The sequence below is a fragment of the Bison bison genome, unplaced genomic scaffold (assembly GCF_000754665.1).
Source record: "Bison bison bison isolate TAMUID 2011002044 unplaced genomic scaffold, Bison_UMD1.0 scf7180017864148, whole genome shotgun sequence".
Taxonomy (NCBI): Eukaryota; Metazoa; Chordata; class Mammalia; order Artiodactyla; family Bovidae; genus Bison; species Bison bison.
Genome location: NW_011494720.1, coordinates 7,789,255 through 7,805,805, shown reverse-complemented (window position 1 = coordinate 7,805,805; position 16,551 = coordinate 7,789,255). Strand labels below are relative to the sequence as shown.

The 16,551-nt window shown below is 49.6% G+C and overlaps 1 protein-coding gene across 1 annotated transcript in view; it reads right to left on the bottom strand.

Annotated features, from left to right (window-relative positions):
- TULP4 (tubby like protein 4) overlaps positions 1-16,551 on the bottom strand; it is a 198,260-nt gene that overhangs the window by 14,024 nt on the left and 167,685 nt on the right. Inside the window, 4 exon segments of the mRNA XM_010840910.1 lie at positions 1,909-2,053; positions 4,813-5,047; positions 5,995-6,219; positions 14,920-15,086. Coding sequence (XP_010839212.1) covers positions 1,909-2,053; positions 4,813-5,047; positions 5,995-6,219; positions 14,920-15,086 — 772 coding nt within the window.

Below are 16,551 nucleotides of genomic sequence, written 5' to 3'. Positions count from 1 at the left end.
GATTCTCCAGGCAAGAACACTGGAGTGGGTTGCCATTTCCTTCTCCAATGCATGAAAGTGAAAAGTCAAAGTGAAGTCGCTCAGTCGTGTCCGACTCTTAGCGACCCCATGGACTGCAGCCTACCAGGCTCTTCCGCCCGTGGGATTTTCCAGGCAAGAGTACTGGAGTGGGGTGCCACCGCCTTCTGCGCTTATATGGGCTTGAGGACTCGATAAGACATCTAGGGCTGAGGAGGACAGAGCTGGTTAAAGCTCTCGTGTTGAGGACAACCAGCCTGGCTGCCAGGTGGGGGGATTCACTTGGAGACGGCAGGAAGGAGGGCCAGCTCTGGAGACTGCAACACGCAGGAACTTTAGAGGATATTTAGAGGTGAGGGTCTCAGTGACGATCAATGCACCCTTTAAGGAAATCGGTGTTCAGGCCAGGGAGCTGGGACAGGGAATGCTGGGTTTCTTATCTATAACAACAAAGGCCCTTCCATCTACTCTCAGCGTTTTGCCATTCCTTATGACAAACTTTAGGATTATTATTTTTTAGTTCAGTACTTTCCCATTACAGAATTATAGGCATATAATTGACATTTTCTTTAACACATTACATACAATGTAAAAACCTCTTCTTTACTCCTCTCAAAGTAGAAGATAAAACAAGATTGAGAAAGGAGTAAGGCAGGGCTGTCTGCTGTCACCCTGCTTGTTTAATCCATACACTGGGCACATCATGAGGAATGCCGGGCTGGATGAGTTGTAGGCTAGAATCAAGATAGGTGGGAGAAACATCAACAAACTCAGATATGCAGATGATACCACTCTGATAGCAGAAAGCAAAGAGGAACTAAAGAGCCTCCTAATGAGCGTGAAAGAGCTGGCTTAAAAAGAAATATTAAAAAAACTAAGATCATGGCATCTGGCCCCATTACTTCATGGCAAATAGAAGGCAAAAGGTGGAAGTAGTGACCGATTTCCTCTTTGTGGGCTCTAACATCACTGCAGATGGTGACTGCAGCCATGAAATCAGAAGATATTTGCTTCTTGGCAGGAAAGCTATGAGAAACCTAGACAGTGTGTTGAAAAGCTGAGATATTGCTCTGCCGACAAAGGTCCATATAGTCAAGGCTATGGTCTTCCCAGTGGTCACGTACAGTTGTGAGAGCTGGACCGTAAATAAGGCTGAGTGCCAAAGAATTGATGCCTTCAAACTGTGGTGTTGGAGAAGACTTCTGAGAGTCCCTTGGACAGCAAGGAAATCAAACCAGCCAATCTTAAGGGAAATCAACTCTGAATACTCATTGGAAGGACTGATGCTGAAGCTGAAACTCCTGAATTTTGGTCATCTGATGCAAACAGCTGACTCAGTGGAAAAGTCCCTGATGCTGGGAAAGATTGAGGGCATAAGGAGAAGAAGGCGCTAGAGGATGAGACAGCTGAATGGTATCACTGATGCAATGGACATGAACTTGCGCACACTTTGGGAGCTGGTGAGGGACAGGGACGCCTGGCGTGTTGCAGTCCATGGGGTCGCAAAGAGTTGGACACGACTGGGTGACTGAACAACAATTTGACATTCTCTTTAACATGCTACATACACTGTAAACCCTCTTCCTTACTCTTTTCAAAGTGGAAGATAAAATAAGCTCCCTGGCTGTGACCCCCATAGCACCCACCATCGGTGCTGACCCCTGGAAGTTCTGTGCGCTTAGCAGACCTCCTCCCGGACGCCTTTTTCTGTTGCAAAGGAGAGGATGAGGGAAGCTGAGATGGCTGCAGGCAGGCCTTCTGGATGAAAGGTGGCTGCCTTTGCTGCCTGTGCCCCTCAGCTGTCGATTTCAGTGGGACTCTGCCGCAGACACACCTGACACATCTCCAGAGACACACAGCAGGGAGCACACTCCTGCACGTCCAGGTTACCTTGGGAGTTTGGGTGATTTGCTAGCTCGGGAGATTTTGGGAGACTTCTTGGCAGCCCAGTCATCACTCAGTTCAATGTCGCTGGAGTCTGAGCAGTTGCAGCTGTCGATCATGGTGGAAATCAAGCTGTTTCCATAGATTTCATCTGGTGAGACATCAAGCAGCAACATTTAGGGGAGTGACGCCCATTAGCCCCCAGCAGTGGTCGTTACTGGAAACCAGAGGACAGACTCACTCCACAGGCCGTCATTTTTAGTCTAGAGGTTGAAACAGGAAGGGGCAGGACAGTTTTCCTTCTACATTTTCACACTACTCCAGTTGCTATCAACACGGGTATGAACTGTAACACCTCTGGAATGTAAAAAACATCCTGGCCACATTTACTGTATGGAAAGCTGGAGCCAAATCGGCTGTGCTCTTGCACCACGGGACCCCCCAGTATCGGTCTGGGCCCACACGGGCTCTCAGCAGCCCTGGGACCCAGGCCACGCAAGCGGCTTGCCGACTCAGGGCCCTCCCAGCCCCATCACTGCCCCCTGGGGGCCTGCTGCTGACCCGGGACCTGGGAAGACCCCCCAGTGGGTTCCAACCTGCTCTGAGCAACGGCTGGAAGAGAACCCCAGCAGCAGACACTGAGCGACAGCTTTGGACTCCACGGAGGGGCCCGTGTGGGAGCCAGCCGGCCACCAGGCCAGAGATGGAGGCGATGTGCGGGAGTGGGCTGTCACAAAGCCACAGAGCAGATGGAGTTCATGTTAGACTTTTCCCCCAAAATACCCTTCTCCTTTGCTGACTTCCTCATCCCCTGGGGCTCCAAGAACATTATCTGGCAAAATAATAAAGAAGCTGAGTGAAATTATTTCTAGAACATGAGAGATCTGGTCGTTCAAAAGGGCTACTTACATCTACAAGGATGAGTCTGTTCATTCAAACCAGTCTCTAGGTTTCTGAGCATATGGAGGTGACATCTGCAGACAGGGGCCTCTCGGAGGCCACAGGAGGCAGAGCAGAACAACCAGGCAGGGAGACCGCTGATACCCCGTCTGTGTCACCACCGCAGCCCTAAACTGCTGCCCAGACCGGGGAACACAACTCCTGCACCCAGCAAGCCCCAGTGCTGGGCATCCGAGCCCCATCACCCGCCCCGAGTAGTGCTTTATCTGTAATTAGATAATTACAAACTATTCCTGGATCAGAGAAAGCTTGGCCACGATTCAGAAACCCCTGTGAGCCCACAGGACGCTTCCACGTGTTCCTGAGCAATGAGCCAGTCCACTGACCTGAGCAAGTTCTGCAACACACTGTCCACTCAGCACTGACCTACTTGTGTAGGCCAGGATTTCACCATTGCTATGGGACTCACTACTTGCTCTTTTTCTCACTAATGTCTTAGTCTGTTCAGGCTGCTATAATAATATACCACACACCAGGGGACTTATAAACAACAGAAATTAAAGTCTTGCCATTTTAGAGGCTGGATGTCCCACATCAGGGGACCGGCATGGCTGGGTTCCGGTCCTGCCCTCTTCGGGGCTGTGGACTGCGGGCTTCTCACTGTGCCCTCCCGCGGCAGGAGGGGCCGGGAATCTTACTGCAGCCCTTTTTATCAGGCACTGAGCTCACGATACACAGGCCCTGCCCTCTTGAACTCATCGCCTCCCCAAGGTCCCATCCCCTAATACTACTGCCATTCAAGCAGCTGGAACCAAGCTGTCAAACCAAACTATCAGCGAGTTATTTTTTTTTTCACAGTGAAAACGCTCAGAGCAAAGGTGTCTATGGAGCGAAGTTTATGGCAAAAATACCTCACATGGGCTTAGACAACAGAAATTTACTTTCTCAGTCTGGAGGCTGGAAGTCCGGGATCAGGGTGCCAGCAGGATCAGGTTCTGGCGATGGCGCTCTCCCTTCCTGCTGACAGTCCCGCCTCATGTCCTTACACGGCATGCACGTGTGGACAGACCAGAGACCTCTCTCCTCCTTGCAAAGCCACGATCATACTGGATTAGGACCCCACCCTTACAGCCTCCTTCAGTCGTAATTGCCCCTAAAAGCCCTGTCTCCAAACATGGTCTGCAGCACCCTAGCCTGCTGCCCTGCTCAAATTCTTGTCCCTCTCCTGTGCAAGATACACTCACCCCGTCCCGGCAGCCCCCAAGTCTTCTGCCTCATTCCAGCATCAACACTCTTGTCTAAAGCCCAAGGTCCCATGTAAATCTAAGTCAGACATGGGGGAAACACCGTGTACAATTCACCTGAGGACAAACTCCTTTCCAGCTGTGGAGCAGTGGAAGCAGACAAGCTATATGTGTCCAAAATACAGCTGTGGGGGCAGGTGCAGGGGAGAGTGCTGTCCGAAGGGAGGGAGGAAGGAGAGGGAGGCTCCCGGGAGAACTGCGCAGGGAGCACCTGGGCGCACTCACGGAGACCAGTCTGGGGGAGCTCCTGGAAGGACGGGCTGGCCCATCATGCGAGATCTCCATGGATGACTGGGACACTACTCTCGGCAGTCAGCTAACAAGCAGCTAATGGTGGATGAGCAAGGAGCAGAAGTAAGATTCTAGAGGGAGGCTGAGGAGTGGGCTGGAGGTTCAGAAGCTTTAACTCTCTTGTTCCCTCTGCCCACCCCCCCACTATGGCCTTCACAGCACATAAGGTCCTCAGTGAACACCTGATAAGTAACCCGCATAGGCAGCTGTTGGCTGCCTCTCACCACAGCCCCGACCCCACAGAGCCCTACGGAACGCTTTCACAACCCCGGCAGAAGCAGCATTTAGAGAAGCCTTAACTTTTAACAGAGAAACAGCGGCTTCAAGGGCCCTACTGGCCAGCCGAGGCTGGCTCGTGTTTCATCCGCAGGTCCCACCTCCGCACTGGCCGCCGTGTCCCGGGGGAGGGCCCCACCTGCTCGGCTGTCGGTCCTCGGGTCCATGATGACGAACTCGGGCCGAAGCTTGCTGACGCGCCGGCCCTTGAGGATGGGGACCAGCCCGCCCAGGTGCTCCAGGTAGAGTGTGTAGCACGGGCCGCCCACCTCCGGGTCGTCCTCTGTGCGCTTCATGGTGCAGTGCAGCCGCTCGCTGCCAGCCGACGGGTAACTGACGAAGTCCCGCATGTTGTTGGGGTCTGGAATTGGGGGCTGCAGGCAGGACACGGAAGGAAGAGCATGTGGGCCTCACCGGTGACTCTGTGCTGGCTGCAGCTCAGGACTCACAGCTCTGGGGGCCCATGGGACTCTCCCAGGAGCTTTCAGAAAGACCTCAGCCAGGACCCCACCTCAGACAGTGGAACTGGAACCTGTGGGCGGGCCTGGGCACAGGCATGTTCTCAAAACTCCACAGGTGACTCGAATGTGCAGCCAGGGTTGAGAATCGCTACTGCAGAACTAAGACTGTAAACCAACTCAGGGTGTGGGGGGGAATCATAACAGGTTCTAAAACTCTGATGTTTTAGAGAAAAAGTAACCAACAAGCCAATGTGATACTTAGAAGCAAGACAGAAAACAAAAAAGAGAATATTGTACAGAAAAGAACCTAAGGAGCAGAGGGAGGCCCAGAGGGTAGGAGGGAAAGCTGCCCTTAAACAGCGACTGGCAGCACAGTCCACCCACTCCAAGAACATCCTAGCTCCCGGGTTACTGCCAAGTTACAGCTGGCAGTCAGTGCTGCGTGGGGTTGGCCTCCTGAGCACAGGGGTGAGGAGAACAGACCCTAGGACTGAATGGGGCCCAATCCTGACCACTCCAGCAACTGTGGATGAAGAGCTATCTGACTTCCAGGAACACGTGCCCTGCTCTCGCACACGGGAATCATGGCAGCGGCTGCCACTGAGTCAGGACTGAACCGACAGACTGGTCGTTGGGAGGGCCACGCGGTCAGGCTCGGAACGCTACCTGTGCCACGAGAGGATCAGTTCCATCACCCAGGACCAATCTGCCTTGGACACGGACACGAGGGGCGGACTGCACAGGGGAGGACAACGGCAGACTATGGGTGCCACGTGACTGGTGCTCCGCACCCCACCCTCCTCCCTGCGGTCCTTTGGGGGCAGGCGGGCAGGGTGAGGGAGGAGGCGGTGGGGCTTCACCTTGATGGTGGGAATGAAGGCAGTAGAGAGGTAGGAGCAAAGGCGGGGGGGCAGGGTCAGCTTGTTGACGTCCTTGTCCTCGCGCAGGGCGCTGGTGATGGCCTGCTGGCACAGCAGCTGCAGGCTGGACACCCGGTGCTCCACGCGCACCACGTACAGGGCCGGTCCCGAAGCCATCAGCAGCCGTGAGTCCCGGTGTCCCCAGCAGATGGACACGATGGGGCGCTGCCGGGGAGGGAAGGGAGGGCGAGTCAGCCTGGACTCTTGGGAAAGCAAACCGAGGTCACGCACCCCGTGTCGAGCAAAACAAAGTCATCTCACAGATCTGCAGCAGGTTGGTTTTAAAAAGCACAATAGAGAACATTAGATCCATATGATAGTCAGTACTGTCGGTGAATAGCAGTTAGGTCCCCAGGCCAGAGCCCAAAGCACCAGAACGGTGTTACAAAACTCTTTCACATGGATTATCTCATTAAATTAGGTGACAAAAAAACCTAACTGAACTTCATATAATGACATTTCTGCCAGGGGATGCACTTAGCCTGGGGTACAGTAACCCCTTTTCCTTACTGAGGCCCCACTACTTGGATCCTGAAGTAACCAGTAGTAATCCAAGGCTTGGAGGGGTAGTGAGGAGGTAGACCAGATAGCCCATCACTTTGGTCCTGACAAGAACCATTTTAGATAGTCAGGTCAACACTGGATTCAAGTCACAAGCTTGTGACCCAGGGAATATTATATAACCCTGGAAGTCTTGTACTTTTTCATGAGTAAAATGGGGGCTGTGAGGATTAAAAGAGATAAAAAGATGCTTCTGGGACCCATCACAGGTGACAACCCAGAGATTCTCAGCTATCCTTGAGCTGACAGGGTAGGAAAGGGCAGAGAGAGGAACACAGTTTCTGTGGCAGCTGCCCTAGAGGTCTGTGGATGTTATTTGCTTTGAAAAAGGAGGATGATAGCCAAATACGCGAGTCAGAAACTGGCTGCGTCAGGGAAAAGAAATCCAAAGCTCAGGGGTTCCATCGGCCAAGGAAGAAAGAAAGAGGTGGAGGGCTGTGATGGAGAAGCAGCAAGAGAATCTGCTCCTTCCGATCTGGGCAGATGGAGTCCTAATTTAATGGAGTCCTGAGGGGCTGCCAGGATTGGAAGAGGGGACACCAGATCTTGCATATGAAACAGATAGGAAGAGAACTTTCACGATACTTCAGTGACAATCGTCGAGATAAAAGGAACACATGAAGACACTAGCTTAAAATAGCCTCCAGGGTCAGCTAATTCTGGTTTCAAATTAAAAACAAAATGCAAGGCTGGAGATAATTCATCTTTCACTGTCATCACAGCAAGGCCGGGCAGCCGCTGCGTGGGACCATGGCCGAGGTCCCCTGGAGGAGGCCCATGGGGCCTGGCGCTCAGTCTGGGGCCTTCAGACTACTTCCAAGATGGGCCTCCTTGTAAGAGGATCCCTCACAGAGGGTAGACCCAACAGAGAACACTGTTAACTGACAACAAGATGTGATCACAGCCGATGACAAGGCAGACAACACAGAAAAAAACATACCCCCTAAACTTCTTGGCATCAGCAACTACCTCCCCATTAGTGCAGTTTAGGACAAAAGTTCTTTTAGTAGCATAATCATGCTTAGTCATACTATAATATATAAGTGTATCAAATTCACACCCTGTACACCTGAAACTCACAAAGTGTTCATATCAAATAAATCTTAATAAAGCTGGAAATAAGTTAAGAAAATGAACACACACCACAAAATCCTTTTATACCTTGTGTATACTCGCACAGGCGCTTACACGTCCTCCTCCTCTCTACAAGGCTCGCTTCCTGCTGGTGCTCGCCTTCTTGCGCTGTTCACTGGGGCCCCAGCCTACGAGCCCTCACTATAAGTGCTGTGTTGTCTCAGAAAGCACAGGAGTCAAGGTGGCGGCACAGACACAGGGTGGGGCGCCTCCATCCAGCGGCCTCGCCCTCAGCCATTTCTGGGGCCCCATCTGTAGGTGGAACAGGCATTCCCCGGTCTCACCCAACCCAGCCTCACACACAGGGCATGTCTTCTCCAGGCACGCCCCCCTGCCCAGGATCAGCTGCAGCCGAAGAGAACCGTGTCTGCCCAACATTCTCTTCCAGCAGATACACACGACTCCCACAGATGATGTTTTTGTTTGAACAGCTGTCGTCTGCTAGGGAAAAACTCAGATGCAAATCTGTAGGCTTCATCGCTTTCTCAAACTGCACAAAATGACTATTTTTAGAACCAAGGCTAGAGGTGTGGAGTTGATAATATTCAGATCTTAATCTGTTGTAGGTATTTTGCATGTAAATCTGAGGCACAAGACAAGACACTGAGCTGCATTTCGGGAGCACTGGTGTGGCAGGAACCTGGTGCCCTGGTGAATGTGCTGGACAGACACAGGTGGCCCCTGGCTGGAGATATGCGACGTTCACAGGGAGCTGGGGAGCAGCTGTGGACAGTCAGGCTGCCCTCTCTCTGTGGCAGACGCCAGCCCCGTATGAGGAGAGGGGAGAGTCTGCTCCCTCAGCCTCCCTGGCCACAGTATCACGGATGGTCAACGGCCGGTTTCAACTCCTTACAGCACATGAAGAGACGCCAAGGAGCTCCTGACCTCACTTCCTGCTGCCACATGATCCATGCCGTGCTTCCACCAATCATACTTGCCTATGAGCTGTCATCAGTCCGTCAGTGAGTCCCTATACAGTGTATGTAGTGGGCCGGACACCTGCTGGGCATCTGGGGATTGACACAGAAGAAAAGGAATTCCCTGCTTCATGGGTCTGAGGCTCTGAGGAAGGAGGGGAGACAGGAGGGTCTTGGGCTCTGTGACAGGGACAGACGGTCTGATGGTGTCAGATGGTGACAACGCTGCAAGGTAAGAGCAGTAAGATAAGGAGCCAGAGGAAGAGCAGGGGTCATTTCAGGCAGGGGGACAGAGAAGGTGTCCCCGGAGGAAGTCTCAGCTGAGGCCTGACACGAGGGAGCTGTGGATGTGGACACAAAGATGATGCCTCTGACTGGAGCCCAAAGCTTCCCACTACTCCACCAACTGTGTGCACTGCATGGGGTCCTCTGATAACTCAGCAAAGTGAAAGTCGCTCAGTCGTGTCTGACTCTTTGTGACCCCATGGACCGTACAGTCCATGGAACCTCCAGGCCAGAATACTAGAGTGCGTAGCCTTTCCCTTCTCCAGGGGATCATCCCAACCCAGGAATCGAACTCAGCTCTCCTACACTGCAGGCAGATTCTTTACCAGCTGAGCCACAAGGGAAGCCCAAGAATACTGGAGTGGGTAGCCTATCCCTTCTCCAGCAGATCTTCCTGACTCAGGAATCGAACTGGGGTCTCCTGCATTGCAGGCAGATTCTTTACCAACTGAGCTATCAGGGAAGCCCCTAAAAACTTGAGGGGAATAAAAATAAAAAGCAGGATGTCCTTCCCTTGTTAAAGATAAGCTGTTCAAGTGAGATTAGAGTCAACAGACCACAAAAGGGTCAAACCAGCTACACTGGCCTGAGAAAAAGAAAAGGTGGCCACCCAGTTAGGTGGTTTCTGGGTGATGAGGCCCTGCTGGGGAGTCAGACCCTGGGAATGTCAGAGAGGTCTCCTGTTACCCAATCACCTGCCTTCCTTTCTGTTGTTCTTTAGTCGCTCAGTTGTGTCTGACTCTTTGCAACCCCATGGACTACAGCCTGCCAGGCTCCTCTGTCAATGAGATTTCTCAGGCAAGAATACTGGAGTGGGTTGCCATTTCCTTCTCCAGGGTGTCTTCCCAACCCAGGGATTGAACCCACATCTCCTGCATTGGCAGGCAGGCTTTTTTGACTTTTACCACTGAGCCACCAAGGAAGCCTAAGCTCCCCCTAAGAAGGTGGGTATCTCTTTCAGAGGAAATACGCTTCAAATGTTTCACAGCCCCAGACAGAAGAGGGTATTCAACATTTGTACAGGCATGTACACAGAAGGAAAGCCTTCAAGAACAGTTCACTTGTAAATAGACCAAGGTGGTGACTAGTCACCGTAAAACTGTGTTGGTTGGTGCCATGGACAATTCTGAATATTAAGTTACAATGATTTGACCAAAAACTAAGCCACAGTAATAAAAGCTGGCTCAGGACTCACTTACCCAAACCTCCATTTTAAAAGAACACACACCATCCTTGAATTTTGTAAGCAGACAACCCCGGAAAGAACTTTTTCATCTATTTACAGCAAACAATGGGAAAAGAATACCTATGCCAGCTTTGTGAGAATAGGCAGAGTTAATTCTCAACAAAAGGAGGCAAGTACAGTTTTTGCTAAAAGAGTCTCCTTCAAGAGCACAGGAAGTCAATGACCATAATCACTCACTTGACTTTTCAGTGTCCACACTATCTTCCTCCTCTTTTAATTTTTTATCCAAATATCTTATATTAATACCTGAACCTTACAGAATGTAAGGCGATTCTACCAATCTGCCTTTAATACAGAAAAAGTTCATAAAGCTAAAACACACAAACCCCCAAAATCCAACAATCTAACCAAACAAAACCAAACAAAAACACACTGATCTGAATTACTGAAGCCTTTGAACTGCAGTCAGTGATGCTAAACCTCAAACTCTGTGGTCAGATGATCAGATAGGCAATTACATATGTGCGTACTAAGCCGGTTCAGTCGTGTCTGACTCTCTGCGACCCGATGGACTGCAGCCCACCAGGCTCCTTTGTCCATGGGGTTTCCAAGGCAAGAATGCTGGAGTGTGTTGCTATGCCCTCCTCCAGGGGCTTTTCCTGACCCATGGATCCAACTCTCGTCTCTGGCGTTTCCTGCATTGGCAGGCGGGTTCTTTACCACTAGCGCCACCTGGGAACCCCCAATTACATAGAAATGGTCACAGATAGCAGCTGGTGAGATGGGACTCTAGACTTTTAAAGTATGACAGGCAGGAAGGAAAGGAAAATGAATTAGAGTGCATTTCCTTCTAAGAGCATCAGCCTCAAGCATTGCTGCTGTGAGTAACTCAGGAGAATCCGTTTTAAGGCGAGGCTGCCACCAGTCTGTGCCGGGCACTGGCTTTGTGCGTAATAACCTACAATCTCATTAACTTGGAAATAAATTATCCAATCTAAACTGCATTTAGTTCTTTTTATAAACAGCCCAATAAGCTGCCTAACTTCCTTCCTGCCATAAAAACGTTCCTGCCTTTGGACAACTTGAACAGCACAGTACAGACACGTGATTCTAGAATCATTACAGATGACAGTTAAGCTGCTGCCACACGCAATCGATACTGTACTTGGTTTTTAAGAGCATCATTATTTAACTATATATTATTGAGGCAATTTTTCAATGGCTCAAACAGAGCCTCAAATGAAAACAGAGTCAACAATTTATTAAAATGCAGGGATGCTATGTGACTATCTTTTCCAAAGGTAGATAAGATAGCCAGTCTCTCTTATCCCTGAGCCTCAAATGGCTTAAACTCAGGATCTATGCTAGTCTCATGTGATAGCTGATGAGAACGCTTGCAGATGGTTAAGATCATTGAGCTTCTACTGCATTCTAAGCACAGTGAAGATCAGAAAAATAGAGAAACTGTGTGGTCTTTAAGAAAGTAAAACAAATAAACAAAAAAAGTGTAATACGTGCCAGAGGTAGTACACACCCTGACGGTTCACAGAGAAGAGGGGTCGCAGTCTTTGGGCAGATTTACCAAAGGACGTGGCTGTGTGGACAACAGAGACGATGGATTTCCCCAAGCTGAAATGGCCGGGAAGGACAGTCTCTGTAGGGGGGATGCAAGGGAAGGGTGCCCTGAGTCAGACAGAATCATGGTCGATGCTCAGTGCACTGGGAGTGCACTGGGAGTGTGTTTCAGCGCTTCAATTCACAAATGCTCTAGCAGACATAAAAGATCTTAAGTCAGAAAGGGCTGAGAGTTTCCAAGCTCTCCTGCTTGTCTCTCAGTGAGCCTAGAGGTAGAAAGCTGGCATGAGATCTGATTGAGGGCACACAGCCTGCTGGGTCAAATATTCAACAGAAAGAACTAAGAAACCGTAACTGTCCATCCGTCAATCCACTGAACACGTACTTACTAAGCACCTATACTAAGTTCCAGGAAATAGACTGGCAGTAGGGTCACAGTTACTGTGTAAGCAAGGTAACCTCTTCTTCAATCTCAAACACACAGGGACTCCAATGTCTACGTCTGCTTTGCCACACACACTGGCCTCCTGCTAACGGCCTCAGCTCTGCTCCACTTCAGCGCCTCCCGGGTCCGCCTCATCACTTGGAACCACTTCACTTCTGAAGCAGGAGTTTGAATTTCCTATCCATGCACCGCTTCCCACCCTGTGTTTATCACTTCTTTCTGAAAATGCCTGATTATGACTTTTTTCTGGCCAGTATCAGGTCACAGAGCTTCTTCCCACTCCAACTCCATGGCTGCCCATTTCTGTAACCTTCTTCCCAGTTCCCTAAGTTCCTTCCATTCTTCATCTTTCTGCTACATAAATTTCTCCAATTCCTAGTATCAGGCAGCTTGTACCACTTCTGCCTCTAGGGGTTGCAGAGGCGGCCTGGCCTGGGCAACACTGAATCTCACTTTAAAACCACGCTGCCCTTCTCTGGCTGGGGCGTGACTCCAGCTTGTTACCTTGACTGGCTCCTACATCACCTTCTATACCCCAGCACTCAGAGCTCTGAGCTCAGGGCCCAGCTGCATAGGAGCCCCGCAAAATATGTTTGCTGGATGTTTGAACAGATGAACAAACAAATATGCTTATCTGCTCACAGAAGATTTTACATTGTCGAAACATACATTTAAATCCTGTAACTTGGGACCTTCCCAGCAGTCCAATGGTTAAGAATCTGCACATCCACTGCAAGGGGCTCAGGTTCAATCCCTGGTTGGGGAACTAAGATCCCACATGCCATGCAATGCAGCCTATATAAATAAATAAATAAAACTAATACAAATAAACTTTTTTTTTTTAATCCTACAACTCAACAACAAAAAAACCAAACAATTTAGTTAGGAAATGGGCAATGGCCTTGAACAGACATTTTTCTAAGGAAGATATACACATGGTCAACAAGTACATGAAAAGATGCTCAATGTAACTAATCATCTGCTGCTGCTGCTAAGTCGCTTCAGTTGTGTCCAACTCCGTGCGACCCCATAAACGGCAGCCCACCAGGCTCCCCCGTCCCTGGGATTCTCCAGGCAAGAACACTGGAGTGGGTTGCCATTTCCTTCTCCAATGAATGAAAGTGAAAGTGAAGTCCCTCAGTCGTGTCCGACTCTTAGCGACCCCATGGACTGCCTACCAGGCTCCTCCATCCATGGGATTTTCCAGGCAAGAGTACTGGAGTGGGGTGCCATTGCCTTCTCCAAACTAATCATCGGGGATAACACAAATCAAAACCACAGTGAGATCCACCTCGTGACCATCTGGATGGCTACCACCCAAAAGCCAGAAAACAGCAAGAGCTGGCAAGGACGTGGGGGGTCTCTGTGTACTTCTGGTGGGAGTGTAAACTGGAGCACCCACTGTGGAAACAGTATGGAAGCTCCTCAAAAAAGTTAGAAATAGAATTACCATATAACCTAGCAATTCAACTTCTGGGCATTTATCCAATAGAACTGAAAGCAGCATCTCAAAGAGATATTTGTATATTCCTGTTCACAGCAGCATTATTCATAATAGCCAAAAGCTGGAAGGAAACCAGACATCCACTGATGGATGAATGGATGAACAAGATGTAGTTGTACACATACAACAGCATATTCTTCAGCCTTAAAAAGGAACAAAATTCTGACACAGGCTACAATGTGGATGAAATAAGCCAGACACAAAAAGACAGACACTGCACGGTTCCACTTACACGAGGTATGCAGAATAGTCAAAAATTCACAGTCTTACACGATGAAACAGTTCTGGAGATTGGTTACACAATAATGCAATACACTTAAAAAATGGGTGAGACAGTAAATGTGTATTGTACTACAATTAAAAATATATGTATTTAGATAATTAGAGCTGGCATCTGGATTCCCAGGTGGCTCAGTGGTAAAGACTTCACCTGCCAATACAGGAGACACAAGACACATAGGTTTGATCCCTGGGTAGGGAAGAGCCCCTGGAAGAGGAAATGGCAACCCACTCTAGTGATGCTTGCCTGGAGAATCCCATGGACAGAGGAGCCTGGTGGGTTACAGTCCATGGGGGTTGCAAAGAGTTGGACACGACTGAGCACACACACAACTACAAATTTCCTAAAATCTGGCACACCTGTCTCTCTGATGAGCTGGGTCAGACTAGAACGTAAGTCCCTAGTTTATTATCACCCCCATCAACCATCAACTCACGCTCAGATCTATCTCCACTATACCTCCATGAGAGTGGAATTGTGTCTCCACTGTAATTGATCTACACCAGATCAATCTACAGACTTCTGGGAAATAAGAACAAACAGAAAGGGGCCCGCATGTGCACACTTTTTAAAAGACCTTTAAGCTTTCCTATTTATTGTTCAACAATAATTTAGCTTAAATGGAAAAGTATATTACTGGCATAACAAACAAAATCAGAGTAAATAAACAAAGATGCACCATTTACTTCTCTGCAAGTTGCTGATTTTTACTTTGTAAAGATGATAAACACTAGCTCACTCTGCTTACTCACTGTCCACCATTTAGGAATGGAAACGGATACATTTTGGTTAAAAGGCAAAAACTTTTTTTCCCCTTACTTCTTCTGGTTTATACCCTATAATTTAATTCATGGTCAACAAAAGATTAAAGTCTGCCAAAGAAAATTACAATGAGTAGAAGCAGTTCACGAGTACTTAATGGAAGTTGGGGGCAAATTAACACACTGCTGTCATAGCGTGTCCGACACACGTCCTTACTTGCACAAGCGTGTCCAGGGTAAAGATGTGCTCCCCACGAACGTTGTAGAACTTGACCATGGCACTCTTCAGAAGAGGGCCATTGGGGAGGTCACTGAACTGGCTTGGGCGCTCCATACCAGCAACTGCCAGGAGGTCTCCCTGCGTGCACCACTGGGCCACCACCTCTGAAACGAAAAAGAGGGAGGCAGTCAACATGAGCTGGCGGGGTGGGGGGGGTTGTCTGTTCGGAACTCTCATTTAAGGAGTTTAAGAAATGGAGCCACTGAGCACGTACAACAGCATCCAAGTTTCTCTTGTGAAGTCAACGGAGACTCTGAACACAGATGTTCACTACATGGGTGGGGAGTGTTCACTACGTGGGTGGGGAGTGTTCTCTACAGGGATGGGGAGTGTTCACTACATGGGTGGGGAGTGCTCACTACATGGGTGGGGAGTGTTCACTACAGGGATGGGGAGTGTTCACTACAGGGATGGGGAGTGTTCACTACATGGGTGGGGAGTGTTCACTACATGGGTGGGGAGAGTTCACTACATGGGTGGGGAGTGCTCACTACGTGGGTGGGGAGTGTTCACTACAGGGATGGGGAGTGCTTCACTACAGGGATGGGGAGTGCTCACTACATGGGTGGGGAGTGTTCATTCCATGGGTGGGGAGAGTTCATTCCATGGGTGGGGAGTGTTCATGTAAAAGGGTGGGGAGTGTTCACTACAGAGATGGGGAGTGTTCACTACATGGGTAGGGAGTGTTCACTACATGAGTGGGGACTGCAGGTTCCCCTGAAACACACCTAAACCAGGAGAAAACCACACATGATACATCTACTGCAGTACCAGCACTTCCACGATGAGAAGGCCACAACTACGAGAGTGCAGGTAAGGTCAGAGAACCCACCACTGTCCATCCTGAGTGTCCTTCCCTCTGCTGTGACCCCGACTCCCAGAGAGGACTCAGAGAGTTTACAAAAGCTCCAAGTGAAATGCAAATCAAGAGCAAAGCCTAAATTCAATTCATTCGATGTTCTGTGCACTACTAGGCAGATGAAGTTCAGATAAAGGACGGGTCTGTGTATCAAGGCCTGGACTTTCACCCAGCATCTGGGTGATGTGATGTGGGGTCTCAGAAAAGAAGACGATTCCTCTGCTGGATGGCAGTGTTGTCAGACACACTGTCACAGAGATGTGATGCTCACCTACGAGCCATTCAGGACCTAGAAGAAATGGTTATTAGACATTGTGTCTAATTCCAATGTGAGCGATTCACTTATTCTTGCTGGTAAAACAAGCTGCTGGTACAGTAAGATTTATGGTGTAGCTTGTTTTCCCTCAAGATCCTAAAACTGGATCTGGCTTATCCGGAGATCCCTGAATCTGGAAGCCCGTGGCCGATTCTCCAGAAAGGCTGGAGTTGAAAGGTGCACCCCATGACAGGGACGGGTTTCAGAACTTGGTCTAGATTTCGGCAGTTCCTGAGCTCCACCTGTGATCTCAGCAGCTCTCTCTCATTCACGTGCAGCACCGATTCTGACATCAACACCAAGCACATTCTGAGGTCACTGAAGTTCCCCAGTTTCCCTGGAAGACTGAAAAGCAGTCCTGGGAGAAGACAGCTCTCCAGACCCCGGGAACTGA